The sequence below is a fragment of the Oncorhynchus clarkii genome, chromosome 1 (genome assembly GCF_045791955.1).
Source record: "Oncorhynchus clarkii lewisi isolate Uvic-CL-2024 chromosome 1, UVic_Ocla_1.0, whole genome shotgun sequence".
NCBI classification, from domain to species: domain Eukaryota; kingdom Metazoa; phylum Chordata; class Actinopteri; order Salmoniformes; family Salmonidae; genus Oncorhynchus; species Oncorhynchus clarkii.
Genome location: NC_092147.1, coordinates 39,773,127 through 39,787,738, shown reverse-complemented (window position 1 = coordinate 39,787,738; position 14,612 = coordinate 39,773,127). Strand labels below are relative to the sequence as shown.

General features: G+C 41.1%; 2 protein-coding genes across 5 annotated transcripts in view; both read right to left on the bottom strand.

Moving 5' to 3' along the window:
* Positions 1–323, bottom strand: part of LOC139406958 (liprin-beta-1-like) — an 80,246-nt gene extending 79,923 nt beyond the window's left edge. For 2 of the 4 annotated variants that reach the window (XM_071150176.1, XM_071150190.1), the window contains exon 1: positions 131–292. The gene's annotated coding sequence lies outside the window, so the exon portion shown is untranslated. Of the gene's footprint in view, positions 1–130 lie in introns of all 4 variants that reach the window. The other 2 variants (XM_071150183.1, XM_071150166.1) reach the window with 2 other exon arrangements.
* A 323-nt stretch (positions 324–646) lies between these two features.
* On the bottom strand, positions 647–3,960 carry LOC139416203 (guanylyl cyclase inhibitory protein). Its single transcript, XM_071164602.1, has 5 exons — positions 3,890–3,960; positions 2,354–2,486; positions 1,821–1,970; positions 1,374–1,479; positions 647–1,142 (listed from the first exon to the last, which is right to left on the bottom strand). Exons 1-5 carry the CDS (start codon positions 3,958–3,960, stop codon positions 1,018–1,020), a joined length of 585 nt encoding a protein of 194 aa, XP_071020703.1. The 3' UTR covers positions 647–1,017.
* Positions 3,961–14,612: the final 10,652 nt, after the last annotated feature.

The following is a 14,612-nucleotide window of genomic DNA, read 5'->3' as shown; positions in this document are numbered from 1 at the left end:
AACGAGACGGATAACAGTAACATTACAACGTCTGTCAACGTTGTTGCCAACTTCTGCGTTGAATCACAGCAGACTCTACGCAATAAGACCGAGTTAGATGGATACAAAACTGCGTAAATGTCGCACTTACCTAAACTCTGCTTGACTCTTAGTTACAACTTGCAAATGTATATCAACCTACTGAAATAAAAACATAGAAATTCCTCTACTTTATCAACTGATCACGGTTTTCCCGCTACAATGCCTGCCCGCTGCGTTGCCTCTTCCCTACGCCATGTCAAAAATGGGAGTTGAGTGGAAAGTTGGAAAGTGGAAACGGCATTGAATGTACATCCCGCCCCGCTCCGGATTGGATTGGTTTGGGAAGAGTCATTTCTCTGGGATCTTTTCCGTGTTTGGGAGGTGCCTGCCAATCAACTTTGAAAAAGCAAGATGTTCTCATGTGGTCTGAAGGGGGCACAGAATTAGCGTGAAATTGTCTGTAAATGTATTTCATCGTTACTTTACAAATTTCTGTGTTTTATCGTCCTTCTTTCTGCTCATAAATATAAGGGATAACTAAGATGCCATTTCCCACACATTTTATTTGGCTTGTATTATGTCTCAGACACAGACACTGCTAAAATACAAGAGGACAGAGTAAAACTACATAATGTGAAATAAATGTCAGCTAGAAAACACTAATGAGCCTTTTTAAATAGTGTGAGGACAGAATAAAACGGCAACAAAATCAAATAAATATGTATAGCTTACACAAAGTAAGAAAAAAATCACATCTTAGACCTAATTAATAGAATGGCATTTTGTTCAGAAATGGTAGTAGGCTATAGAAATGCGCTCAAGACCTGTAACACCATGTAAACACTTTGATGTAGTTTTGGCTTTTGGAAACAGTTGAAGCATTACAAATATAGCTAGATTACATATATTGTCTCGGCCAAGTTCAGTTCATCAGCTGACATCCAAGGTAGAATGAAACGAAACTCTGGATCCACAGCACCTCTCTGTCTGTCCTTACTAAAGCAAGATGTGGCCCTTGGGGGGCCTCTCAACCTTCACAGTGTTGGGGTCACACTCCAGCATTTCCCTTATCCACTCATCATCCAGGGCCCCCTCGATGAACTCCTCCAGGCTGATGATGGCTGAATAGAATAGAATAATAAAAAATATGTTTACAGCCTTGTATTGGCTGCACACTCACAAGACTAAGATACAATCACAAGTCCCAGAACATAGAGTTCAAGGCAGGGCTGGATGATTACAGTAGAAGCAGAATAATGGCAGCAATAGGTAACCAGCTGAGGATGCTAAAAGTTTTATAACCGTAAATTAGGATTATGTGTGTTTTGGAATGGTTTCTGTGCAGTCCTCACCATTGTTGTCTTTATCCAATCTTGCAAATATCCTGTTGGTGCACTCCTCAGCTGTAAGCGGGTTAGGCTTGGTGAGTGAGGCTGCCACGCTCATCTTGTACACAGCCTGTAAACAGAGACCATACACATTGTTGTGAAATTGGACATCTAGCGCCATCTAGTGAATAACAACAAGCACAGTTATGTCTGCTATGAATGCAGCTAGTGCAAGTGCCACTGCCAGTGCAATGCAGTGCCAGTAGGCTCCCACAGCAGCCACACAAATTCCAGTCATGAATTATCCTGAGAGGTAATCTGAATTTGAGCAAATATTTTTTGAGTAAAGGTAAAGAACAGTAACATTGTTCAATTTGCATCCTCCCACTGTGTCCTAGCATTGCACCTTCCAGTTGGAACCACAAAATGAAATATAATGTATTATGTTATATATCTATGGTTAGGACCTACCTGCATGATCTCCAGCATCTCCCTGCGTGATATGGCTCCATCTTTGTCTTTATCGTAGAGTTTAAAGGACCAGCGTAGTTTCTCCACTGGGGTACCTTCAATCAGCATACTGATGGCTTTCACATACTCCCGGAAGTCAACAACCCCATCCTGTGGATAACCACAGAACCTCAGTTTCACACACAGTGATAAGCATTCCAGTAAATCTTTACGCCTGTTCCCTATTCCACTTGTGCAATAACCAAATAATGTTTAATTCCACTACTATGCAATTACCAGGAAATGATTTGCAGTACATTTCTAACTTACTAGCAACATATTAATACAATGTTGTTATAGAATAGTTAGTGTGATACTACACAGGTACACAATGTATATTATTTCCAGTATTTTGTAAAGAAATATGTCAATAGCAGTGCACCTATACAGAGCTGATATGCAGTCTGTTTTAAGGATGGCTAACACTTTTCAGATTTTCAGACGGGAAAGAATTAAAGACGTAAAGATGAGAAAAGTATGTTTTTGGTGCCTACCCCATTATTATCCAAGGTACGGAATATCTGCTCCGCATACTCAGCTGACTCATTGCCCACAGTACCCTTACAGAAGTGTCTCCGGAACTCATGCAGAGTGATCAGTCCACTAGGGCACTCATTCATAAATGTTCTATCACAAATAAACACAACCAAAGAAAGAACACAGACAAAAATGTTTTAAAATGAAAATATTTACTCCTCTTAATTATAAAAGTAGATCTCAATCAACAGTGTAAAATTATATAGACTCAGCTGTATCGTGAATAATGGATTTACATGTATTATTATTTATTTATTTAACTTGGCAAGTCAGTTCACAAATTATTATTTATAATGACGGCCTACACCGGCCAAACCCAGACGATGCTGGGACAATTGTGCGCTGTCCAATGGGACTCCCAATCACGGCCTGATGGGATGCAGCCTGGATTCAAACCAGGTACTTTAGTGACGCCTCTTGCACTGAGATGCAGTGCTTTAGACAGCTAAATCAAAAAAACAGCTTCAACAGTGGCTCTTTAATAACCTGGAGTGGTTTAATATGGCTGAAAGCTTCTTTACATCCTGGCAGGTGAGTGTTAGGGTAATTAGGCTAAACTATCACTGATAACCCACTGGGCACAGACGTCAATTCAGCGTCTATTCCAGGTTGGTTCAAACTCGTGTTATTGTAATGATGTGGAAACAACGTTGATTCAACCAGTGTGTGCCCAGTGGGAAGCCATTTCAGGACACTTCTATTTAAGCCGTCCAGCAAAAGATTGATGGAAAATTGCAAACAATTGTAGCTATTTGAGACTTTTAACAGAAGTGTACAATTTGACTTTTCACTGTCCTTTTCTGAAATAGACTTGTAATTTTAAATACTTTTGTCATTAAACTGTTCAATGGATTTCTAAATCTACATGAGGTTCAATGTGTAATACAGTAGATTGCTTTTCTTGCCTTTAGTTGAATGGGCTTTGGTTTTTATGGTCATTTTTCTAAGTGGTTATCTATAAACGATGCGAACACTTCAATGGGGCAGAAGTCTGTGTGATGTTGTGATTCTGGATGGCCCGATAGCTAGCAACAATGACAAGAAGCTGCCATGTGGAGAATCGTAGGTAGCTCGTGTTAGCTAGTTTTATGTTGCTGATACCATGTCTTGTTTTTAGCTGTTTTGACTGATTTCAAGTCTATACTAATATGGCAAAACATTTGCTGGCTAGCTAAAAAACAACTGTACAATGTATTTGAGAGACAACAAGTGCTCACTGTGCACATTTATTTATGTATTCAATAAACATTGAAGACAAAATATAGTTTACATGTTGTCAACAATCAAATCCAATCCCGTCTGTGTTGCCCCATAGTTGAGCACGCATCAGTTTTTTTGCTAAACAACCAACCCATCTATAGTTGATTGCCATCATTCATGAACCAGACAAAATCAATATTTAACTTCAGAAGTCCTTAAAAGAACAATCAATTAAGATCTTTAAAACACAAAGTGATATTTTGAATGTAGATAAAATTAGATACAAGTCTTACCTTAACCACTCATAGAGCTCTGTGACATAGGTGGTTCCTCTCCTGCAGGGTAGAGAGGCAGCTCGTCCCATCCTCAACCGAATGGATCCTCCACAGTGCTGACTTTATATATACGCCTGGGCCTGTATTCACAAAGCATCTTACAGTAGTAGTGCTGACCTAGGATAAGGTCCCTCCCATCTATGTAATTTTATTTGACATGATTTGGAAGGCAAAACTAGTCCTAGATCAGCACTCCTACTCCGAGGTGCTTTATGAATACGGGACTATCCCAGCTTACCCTGGGCACACTTAATCACACTTACCAGTGCCCTATCATCACATTTGAGAAATTAGGGAAATGTAATCCCTCTACGGAGGCGAAAAGGAGGAGTGGGAAGGAGTGAGGTTGAGATAAAAGTAATTACCCCAAAAGCAGCTGTGGTCATGAGTGACCTAGTTTTTAGCCTTACAGGGATGTTGATGAAGTAAGTCTATGGATTGAAAGAGTACATTTGTACAGACAGGAAACAACAACAACATTGATTTCATATGTAGTGTGCACATGTGCATGTGTACCAAAGAACAACTGTAGTAAAAGGAAAATAATGTTTATTAAAAACCTTTCTTACAAGACAGCTTGGAGAGATGCATTCCCTGCCACAAACCAGAACTGTTGAAGCAGCAATAATGCCTTGAACATTTAAGTGCCTCATAATAAGCCCACCAATAAAACAAACAAAACAGATATATAAAAAAACAAAGGTGATTGTGAATCAAATCAAATCAAATGTGTTTATATAGCTCTTTGTACATCAGCTGATATCTCAAAGTGCTGTACAGAAACCCAGCCTAAAACCCCAAACAGCAAGCAATGCAGGTGTTGAAGCATGTTGGCCAGGAAAAAACTCCCTAGAAAGGCAAAAACCTAGGAAGAAACCTAGAGAGGAATCAGGCTATGAGGGGTGGCCAGTCCTCTTCTGGCTATGCCGGGTGCAGATTATAACAGAACATCGCCAAGATGTTCAAATGTTTATAAATGACCAGCATGGTCAAATAATAGGTCTGGGACAGGTAGCATGTCCGGTGAACAGGTCAGGATTCCATAGCCGCAGGCAGAACAGTTGAAACTGGAGTAGCAGCACGGCCAGGTGGACTGGGGACAGCAAGGAGTCATCATGCCAGGTAGTCCTGAGGCATGGTCCTAGGGCTCAGGTCCTCCAAGAGAGAGAAAGAAAGAGAGAATGAGAGCGAGCACACTTAAATTCACACAGGACACTGGATAAGACAGGAGAAGTACTCCAGATATAACAAACTGACCCTAGCCCCCGACACAAACTACTGCAGCATAAATACTGGAGGCTGAGACAGGAGGGGTCAGAAGACACTGTGGCCCCATCCGATGATACCCCCGGACAGGGCCAAACAGGAAGGATATAACCCCACCCACTTTGCCAAAGCACAACCCCCACACCACTAGAGGGATATCTTCAACCACCAACTTACCATCCTGAGACAAGGCCGAGTATAGCCCACAAAGATCTCCGCCACGACACAACCCAAGGGGGGGCGCCAACCCAGACAGGAAGATCAAATCAGTGACTCAACCCACTCAAGTGATGCACCCCTCCTAGGGACGGCATGAAAGAGCACCAGCAAGCCAGTGACTCAGCCCCTGTAATAGGGTTAGAGGCAGAGAATCCCAGTGGAAAGAGGGGAACCGGCCAGGCAGAGACAGCAAGGGAGGTTCGTTGCTCCAGAGCCTTTCCGTTCACCTTCACACTCCTGGGCCAGACTACACTCAATCATATGACCCACTGAAGAGATGAGTCTTCAGTAAAGACTTAAGGGTTGAGATCGAGTCTGCGTCTTTCACATGGGTAGGCAGACCATTCCACTCCAGCTGTTTGCTTAAAAATTCTAGGGAAAATTAGGAGGCCTGCGTCTTGTGACTGTAGCGTATGTGTAGGTATGTACGGCAGGACCAAATCAGAGAGATGGGTAGGAGCAAGCCCATGCAATGCTTTGTAGGTTAGCAGTAAAACCTTGAAATCAGCCCTTGCCTTGACAGGAAGCCAGTGTAGGGAGGCTAGCACTGGAGTAATATTATCAATTTTTTTGGTTCTATCCAGGATTCTAGCAGCAGTATTTAGCACGAACTGAAGTTTATTTAGTGCTTTATCCGGGTAGCTGGATATTACATTTTGAAGCTGTAGATGAATGTGTCACTGTGAATGTGTCACTAACTAGCCTCCCTTCCTAACAAATAGCGCTTCTCAGAGCCCACAGCTACTGTAAATGGCCTTGCTTAATACCTCTTAAGGATACACCCCATTTGTTTTCAATTTTTGTCTAAAATGACATACCCAAATCTAACTGCCTGTAGCTCAGGACCTGAAGCAAGGATATGCATATTCTTGGTAACATTTGAAAGGAAACACTTTGAGGAAATGTGAAAGGAATGTAGGAGAATATAACAGAATAGATCTGGTAAAAGAAAAAACCAAAACATTATTTTGTATTTTTTTTGTACCATCATATTTGCAATGCAAGAGAAAGTCCATAATGTATTATTCCAGCCCAAGTGCAATTTAGATGTTGTCCACTAGATGGCAGCAGTGTGAGTGCAACGTTTTAGACTGAGCCAATGAACCATTGCATTTCTGTTTAAAATGTTGTATCAAGACTGCCAAATTGTGCCCAATATGCTTATTCATGTTCAAAATGTTGCACTGTCCTCAAACAATAGCATGGTATTATTTCACTGTAACAGCTACTGTAAATTGGACAGTGCAGTTAGATTAACAATAATGTAAGCTTTCAAACAAATTCAGATATGTCTATGTACTGTGAAATGTTCTTGTTACTTACAACCTCACGCTATTCACATTAGCCTACATTATCTCACCCATCCTGTGGAAGGGATACTGATCCCAAAGAAGTTTTTAAGTGTGGCTAGACTAACAGGTTACCGGTGACACTTTATGTTTAATGGTTAAGCTTCTCATTCACACGCTTACACACACCTGTCTGTCTTAAAGGTAAAAAACACCTGAGTCATTAACCCACAAAAAGTTGAAAAACAAACTACTAAAAGGATATGAAAGCTGCATGCAATGTGATAGCTGAGCAGGACAGAAAAGGAAATAAAAAATTACTAAATCTAAAAATCTACCCTGGATAAGAGTTGATATTTTAATCTGGGACAGGAGCAATGGAGGTCGACTCGAACCAAAGCACAGAACAGTATTTCACTTCCACTCAATGCCACCACACAACAACAATAAGGTGGGCTTTAGGCCTACTGTACAAACTCACACTTTAACAGTCTCAATTCAGGGCATTCACAAAAAATAGTACAATTAATTTAGTAAAAAACAAATCTTTAAATCTAAAACAAATATAATCAGATGTTTGTCTTTCTTAGGACCAGCCTGTATTTATGGCACATGTTTTCACACCTCACGGTTTGTTTGCTTGTTGAGAATGAGCTGTGTTGAATAAGGCTCTACCATGGCTCTACTGTCCGTGCCATAATCTTTGATCATGCTCGTGATTGGCCGGATTTGACATGCAAGTGGCAACCAATCGTGTGACATCCCCGCTTGATCCCATGATTCAATAAACAGTCGATAGGGAAAATGCCCTTCTATTCAAAGTGTTGAGAAGTGAGGTGGGATTTACGGTTTGTGAGTTTACGTAGTATACGTCTCAGGAAGTGGATGGCGACAAATTCTTTCCTTTTAAACTCGGAGATGCTAGTTCTAGATCCCAAGAAACAAAGAAATCTGCTGTTGGATTTGACAAGTAATCTTGATGGTTGTACATTCGTGTCAAATAAAACTGTGAAGGACCCCCTCATGACTCTGGACCCTGATCTCTTCTGATTGTAAAAATCTGAAACTTCTGGTCAAAAAATGTGGCAGAAAAGTTCATCCATGCTTTTGTCACTTCTAGAATAGACTACTGCAATGCCCTACTTTCCGGCTACCTGTATAAAGCACTAAATAAACTTCAGTCGGTGCTAAACATGTCTGAATTTTGTCTAGAACCCAAAAAAATTATCATATTACTCCAGTGCTAGCCTCTGGCTGGCTTCCTGTTAAGACTGGGGCAGATTTCAATGTTTTACTGCTAACCTAGAAAGCAATACATGGACTTGCTCCTATATTTCTCTACGATTTGGTCCTGCCGTACATACCTACACGTACGCTACAGTCTCAAGACACAAGCCTCCTTATTGTCCCTAGAATTTCTAAGCAAACATATGTATATGGGCAGGGCTTTGCCTATCTGTGTGACAGATGCAGGCTCGGTCTTGACCTTTCAGTCTTTACTGAATACTCATCTCTTCAGTAGGTCCTATGATTAAGCGTAGTCTGGCCCAGGGGTGCGAAAGTGAATGGCAAGCCTCTTACTGTATTATGGGGGCTGAGTCACTGGCTTACTAGTGCTCTTCCATGTCATCCCTAGGAGGGGTGCGTCACTAGTGGATTGAGTGGATTGAGTCACTGACGTGATCTACACCTGCATTGCTTGCTGTTTGGGATTTTAGGTTGGGTTTCTGTATAGTACTTTGTGACATTGGCTGATGTAAAAAGGGATTTACAAATATATTTGATTGATCGATCGATCTTCTTGTCCGGTTTTGCGCCCGCTGGATTAGAAAAACAGACAAAAGGCTGGTCTAAAAACAGATTATCCTTGGTCCTACCCATATACGTGTGTAAAGCATGCACCGGACACAGGACATGCAATCTCCGTTGGCCACTGGAAGCAAGTGGAGGAGGTGAGAAAGGGAACAGCTCGAAAGCCAGGGACCTGTAAGAAATAGGCATAACCTTGGGAGCAAAAGCTGCATTAGGACATAACATCGATTTGGCGTCACCAGGCGAGAATTCCAAACAGGAAGGTGTACTGACAGCGCATGGAGATCCCCAACAGGCTTGGCCAAGGCCATAAGCAGGGCAGTCTTGTAGGAATGGAGTTTCAGTTCCACAGACTCCAATGGTTCAAACAGAGGCTCACACAGAGCGTCAACGACCACATAAGGTCCCAGGTCAGTGCCATAGGCTTAGACACTGGTCTGAGCCGATACACGCCTTTCAGGAAGCGTACCATCACAGGATGAGATGCTGGGATAGAACCGTCAGTCTTTACATGTCACGCTGAGATAGCTGCCATATAAACCTTCAATGTGGAAAAAGAAAGACCATGCTCAAGATTTTCCTGCAAGAACATCAAAATGTCCACCAAAGAGCTCTGAAAAGAAGGAACCTGGCACCAACGCCCGAACGCGTGCCACTTACAGTATATGTATACAACCCTCTCGTAGAGAACACACTCGCCGACTATATAGTCATAATTACGTGTAAGGGTAAACCCCTAGCCGTCAAATTCAACTTTTCAGGGGCCAAACGGTCATGGGTTCCAAACTCAAAATCACACACACCTCAGGCATTTCTGAGGTTTGTTACTGCTTTGAATTGTTACAGTGGCTACAATGCCAAACGGAAACTATTTCAGGAATGTAAAACTGGCATATCCCTTTTGTAGGCCTGCGGATCAATTTCCCCAAATAAATGTATTTATAAAAAATAAAAAATTGGAACTCAGTTGGCGTTTCAACTTACTGTTGAGAGTTAGAACAGTAAGGTGCAATTCTGAAATGTAGGTGTGCATCACACTTGTTATGTTAGTTACTGACAGTCACTCAATTAGCCCATGTCAGCTACATTGTGTTAGAATGGTAAGTTAGTCTAACCAGCTATCTAAATTTGTAGTAATCATGGTCAAATTACTGACCCGGGGGCTTCCAATGATTCAGATATCATATCAAAAAGTGCCAATGTTTCTCTCCACCTTATGACAAAATGAATAGAATTACATGAAATGAGTTATAAAATTGCCAACTTCTCTCTCTGTCCCATGGCAAAATGTGTAAAATTGCAGCAAACTTGCTTTAAAACGGCAACATTTTCTCTACACTCCATGGAATGTGTAGAATTGCAGGAAATTATCTATAAAACTTCAATTTTTTTCTCTCCACTGTCAAGCTAAAATGTTTTGCTCAGGGTGGTGGGGCCCCCCAACAAATATTCAGTGGCTGCATGTGTGGGTGTGGATGTGAGGACCCGCGAGCCACTGCGGCCCCTCATGATGAGTTCAGATTTTTTGTGGCCCCCATCCCCATCAGTCGAGAAGAGGGCACCACAAAGCCTATTCCCCCTCAGGAGACTGAAAAGATTTGGCATGGTTCCTCAGATCCTCAAAAGGTTCTACAGCACCATCGAGAGCATCTTGACTGGTTGCATCACTACCTGGTATGGCAACTGCTCAGCCTCCGACCGCAAGGCACTACAGAGGGCCAAGCTTTCTGCCATCCAGGACCTCTATATTGGGCCATGTCAGAGGAAGACCCTAAAAATGGTTATAGACTCCAGGCACCCTAGTCATAGACTGTAGTCTCTGCTACCGGATGGCAAGCGGTACTGGAGCGCCAATTCGAGGTCTAGAGGGCTTCTTAATAATAACTTCTACCCCCAGGCCATAAGACTCCTGAACATCTAATCAAAGTGCTACCCAGACCCATCTTTTACGCTGCTGCTACTCTCTGTTTAAACTCTAGCTAAATGTACATATTATCTCAATTACCTCGACTAACCTGTGCCCCGGCACACTGACTCTGTACCGGTACCCCCCTGTATATAGCCTCGCTTGTTATTTTACTTCTGCTGTTTTAATTATTTTTTACTTAACACTTGTTTTTTCTTAACTTCTTAAAGTATTGTTGGTTTAGGGCTTGTAGTAAGAAGCATTTCACTGTAAGGTCTACACCTGTTATATTTGGCGTATGTGACAAATACAAATTGATTTGATCAAAATTCATAATGATAGAAATTGAAGAACAACATATGTTGGTATCTCCAGGCACTCAAGGGTCCAAACGTGTGTGTGCCTTTCACACCTGCAACGTCTCATGAGTGTTTTTGAGGGGGCTTTTGACAGCTTATTGCAGTGAGTGAAAAGCTTCACCAGGAATGACACCAGGATCTTGTCGTTAGGGTACCATGCACTGACATGAGTTGAAACGATTACCTACATTACAGAGAAGCACGCCGGTTCTAAATAAAATATTTAAATCGGAACGTTATGTAGCGATGCACCCCAATGAACTATGACCCAGTTCTATAGCTATTCCTTCAAAGGCTGATACTCTTTATACACATCAACTCCACAAGTTGATGGGCATCCAATGGCATTAATATCCATACAGGCTATATTCGTCTCTCTACCTCCCCACTTGTTAATCAGCCAATTCTGTCAACACTGACACTGACACAGGTGGGGCGACGGCTAAACCAAGCTGTCGCCCCACCTGTTGTAGTCTAGCAGCTCATTAGAGATCTGGGTCCTGATGCTTCCAGCGTAGATCATGGTACTAAAAAGCATTGGAGCTCACTGGGAGGATGAAAAGAGACTTCTTGACATCATCAAGAAGGAGAAACATTCAATAGCAACAGGTAAGGTTTATTTGGCTGGAATGACTTGGCTGGTCTGATTTGTCAATAGATCTGCCTGTTCGACAGTGGTCACTGCAAGAGATGTGAGAGAATCTGGACACACGAGAAAACAGTTTTGGGGTAAAGTTTGAAGAAAAGGTTGAATTACACACATACTGTCACGAAAACTACAGCAACAGTCAGATTCTGGTACAGTAAGATCAGTGATGTTCCTTAAGAGGAGCAAAAGATGGAGGCTTGTACTTAAAATATGACTGTATAGGTTGACACTATGTATTCTACTTCTTTGGTCCAGGGATTTATAAAACTAAAGAAATAACTTTGTAGAGTGACAAGATGGGTTTTGTTTTTGTAGCAGTTTGTCTCTATTTTATCTTTACTGCACAACACTGCAAAGAAAGATGGGAAAGAGAGAGGGAATAAAGAAAATATATTTCATAATCCACAATAGTACATAAAAAAAGTTAATGGTTGGAACAAAGGTAATAATATCATAAAAGCTGCTTGTGGTGTTCAAATGGGAACGTTTTTCTTTAAAATAAATGATGACCATTTCAGGTGAATACCTGAGGAAAACCATGGGAAAAATACTAGCGGGATTCTGAAACTAGGAAAAAACATTGAACACTGAAGATGGGTAATGCAGTCAGGCACCATACAGACAGAAAACATGTCTCAATCCAACTAGGACTGTTTCTCCCATGTAGTGGTTTGGGGCCTACTAGTGGGTTGTGGCTAGCCTCTGGCTCATTGTTCCTGGGTTACGGTTAGATTCCACGTTTTTGAAATCGTTGTCTATCGGGTTGGCCACAGCAAAGGCTTGGGGCGAGTCATAGCATTAAAAATGTATGAACCAACCACTGACAGAACTAAGGAGATCCTACCTTTTATATGTCGTTCTGATAAACGTGGCAACTCGTCTTGATGGAAGTATTCGTAGCATGACGTCCCGAGCAGCTGCTGAGGTAAGTATCCTCGGAGAGTGGTGGCTCTTTAAGGATTGAATGATTGAATTTATTAGACCTTTTTTAAAAAAAATACATACATTACATTAGGGTGCTCCAGCCGGTGACGCCTCCACATGCAAGGAGTTGAGATGGAGAACGTATCGTTAGTAATCAGATTGTGAATTCAAAACTTATTCAGTGGAGCCAAGGTGTTTATGAAGAGGTTCTGTTCTTGATGGTAAGCACAAAGTCCTGCTATTCTACAATTATAGGCAACTCGAGTCTGAGTGATGTGTGTTATGAGTCAAAGTGACCCAGACTCCCAAGAGACACCCACTGCCATGGGGCTTGCAGAGACACATGGGGGAGACATAGACACAGGGGGTGATGCACAGGAGAGGCGCACTGCGCGGCAGGTAGACATCTAAACCTCCATTTGTTTTTCTATTATATTTATATCTTCATTTACACATTTACATTCATCGTTTAGCAGTTGCTCCAATCCAGAGAATACATTTGATTCTATTTTTTATAAAGACACCCGCAGCCCAAAAAGGGGCAGCTCTATGGCTGCATTTGGCATGTGCTCCAAATGTTGTGCACCTCTGCCTTATATGGGTGATTCTGCAGAAGTGGTATAAATTGCTGTCCCACCCCCAAAAATATATATTTAAAAAAAACTTGTGTCTCCAAATTTAGGACATTTATTTACATCATAATATGTTCTAATTCAATCCAAAGCAATAACAAACACATTGTTATGTGAATATAGTACAGTCATTGTGTTTATGCTTATCTATATTGAGAACCCTGACTCCTAAACTTGATGTTTGAAAATAAAGCAATTCATATAATATATATAGTTTTGTTAATTTTCAAACATCTTTCTCTGAAAAATGTCACTACTGAAGCACACAATTTAAAATACTGTAGAATGGATGTGGAAATGTGAAGTGCACATGTATATTTATTGGTAACCTCGACGTCTCCTCACGACTCACAGTATTTCCCCCACTCAGACAAGAAAGGTGCAAAAGTAGCCCAATTAGCGGGAGGGATGGGGGCGTCTTCGCGCGCTGCGCTCAAGTTTTTATCGGCTCTCAGTCAAAACCCATACTGTGCTGTGAATCAGAGAACCTGAACTCTGATGTGTTGTATTTTGTATCTGATGCTGTTCCAATTTTGGTGCTTAACAATAAAACAAATCTGCCATTTTCAACCCGTATACGGGGATGACAGCGTCTGTCAGGGGAAAAGGCTATGCCACAACCCTACAAATATCACCAGGTGATGGGATTGCAGCCCTATACTTTACGGCCACATGGTGAGTAATCTAGCTGCATTTTTTTTTTAAATGAGTGAATAAGTTGCTAAATCTAAATAATGTATTTTTAAGACATGTCCCTATCAAACATCTAATATAAAGAAATATGTCAAGTATGGTTTTAGGACTAACATATAGTTTACTGGGATGTACATCTGTCCAAATGAAAAATAGCCAGCCATGTTAGCTAAATCAAAAACACTTTTTTTTTTAACTAATCGAAAATGGTCGCTACTAAAATAATTGACACCGTTTACATTAGTATTCACACCTCTGACTCAATACTTTGTAGAAGCACCTTTGGCAGTGATTATAGCTGCGAGTCTTTCTGGGTAAGTCTCTAAGAGCTTTCCACACCTAGATTGTGCAACACTTGCCAATTATTATTTTCAAAATTCTTCAAGCTCTTTCAAATTGGCTGGCGATAATTAGTAAACAAACCATTTTCAGGACTTGCCATAGATGTTTAAGTAGATTTCAGTCAAAACGGTAAATAAGCCACTCAGGAACATTCACTCTCTTATTGGTAAGCAACTTAAGTGTAGATTTGTCCTTGTGTTTTGGGTTATTGTCCTGCTGAAAGGCGAATTAATCTCCCAGTGTCTGGTGGGAAGCAAACTCAACCAGGTTTTCCTCTAGGATTTGTTTATTCTGTTTATTTTTTGTCTTGAAAAACTCCCCAGTCCTTAACGATTACAAGCATACCCATAACATGATGCAGCCACCACTATGCTTGAAAATATGGCGAGCGTTACTTAGTAATGTGCTGCATTGGATTTGACCAAAACATAACACTTTGTATTCAGGACAAAAAGTGAATTACTTTGCTTAATTTTTTGCAGTATTACTTTAGTTTCTTGTTGCAAACAGGATGCATGTTTTGGAATACTTTTGTTCTGTAAACGCTACCATCTTTTAAATCTGTCAACTAGGTTAGTATTGTGGAGTAA

What these genes read in the sequence shown, in the direction of transcription:
- LOC139416203 (XM_071164602.1), bottom strand. Translation starts at nt 3,960, where the DNA reads ATGGGACGAGCTGCCTCTCTACCCTGCAGGAGAGGAACCACCTATGTC. An exon ending in GAGCTCTATGAGTGGTTAAG is followed by an intron (nt 2,487 to 3,889) that starts GTAAGACTTGTA and finishes TATTTGTGATAG; the next exon opens with AACATTTATGAATGAGTGCC. An exon ending in GTACCTTGGATAATAATGGG is followed by an intron (nt 1,971 to 2,353) that starts GTAGGCACCAAA and finishes GGTTATCCACAG; the next exon opens with GATGGGGTTGTTGACTTCCG.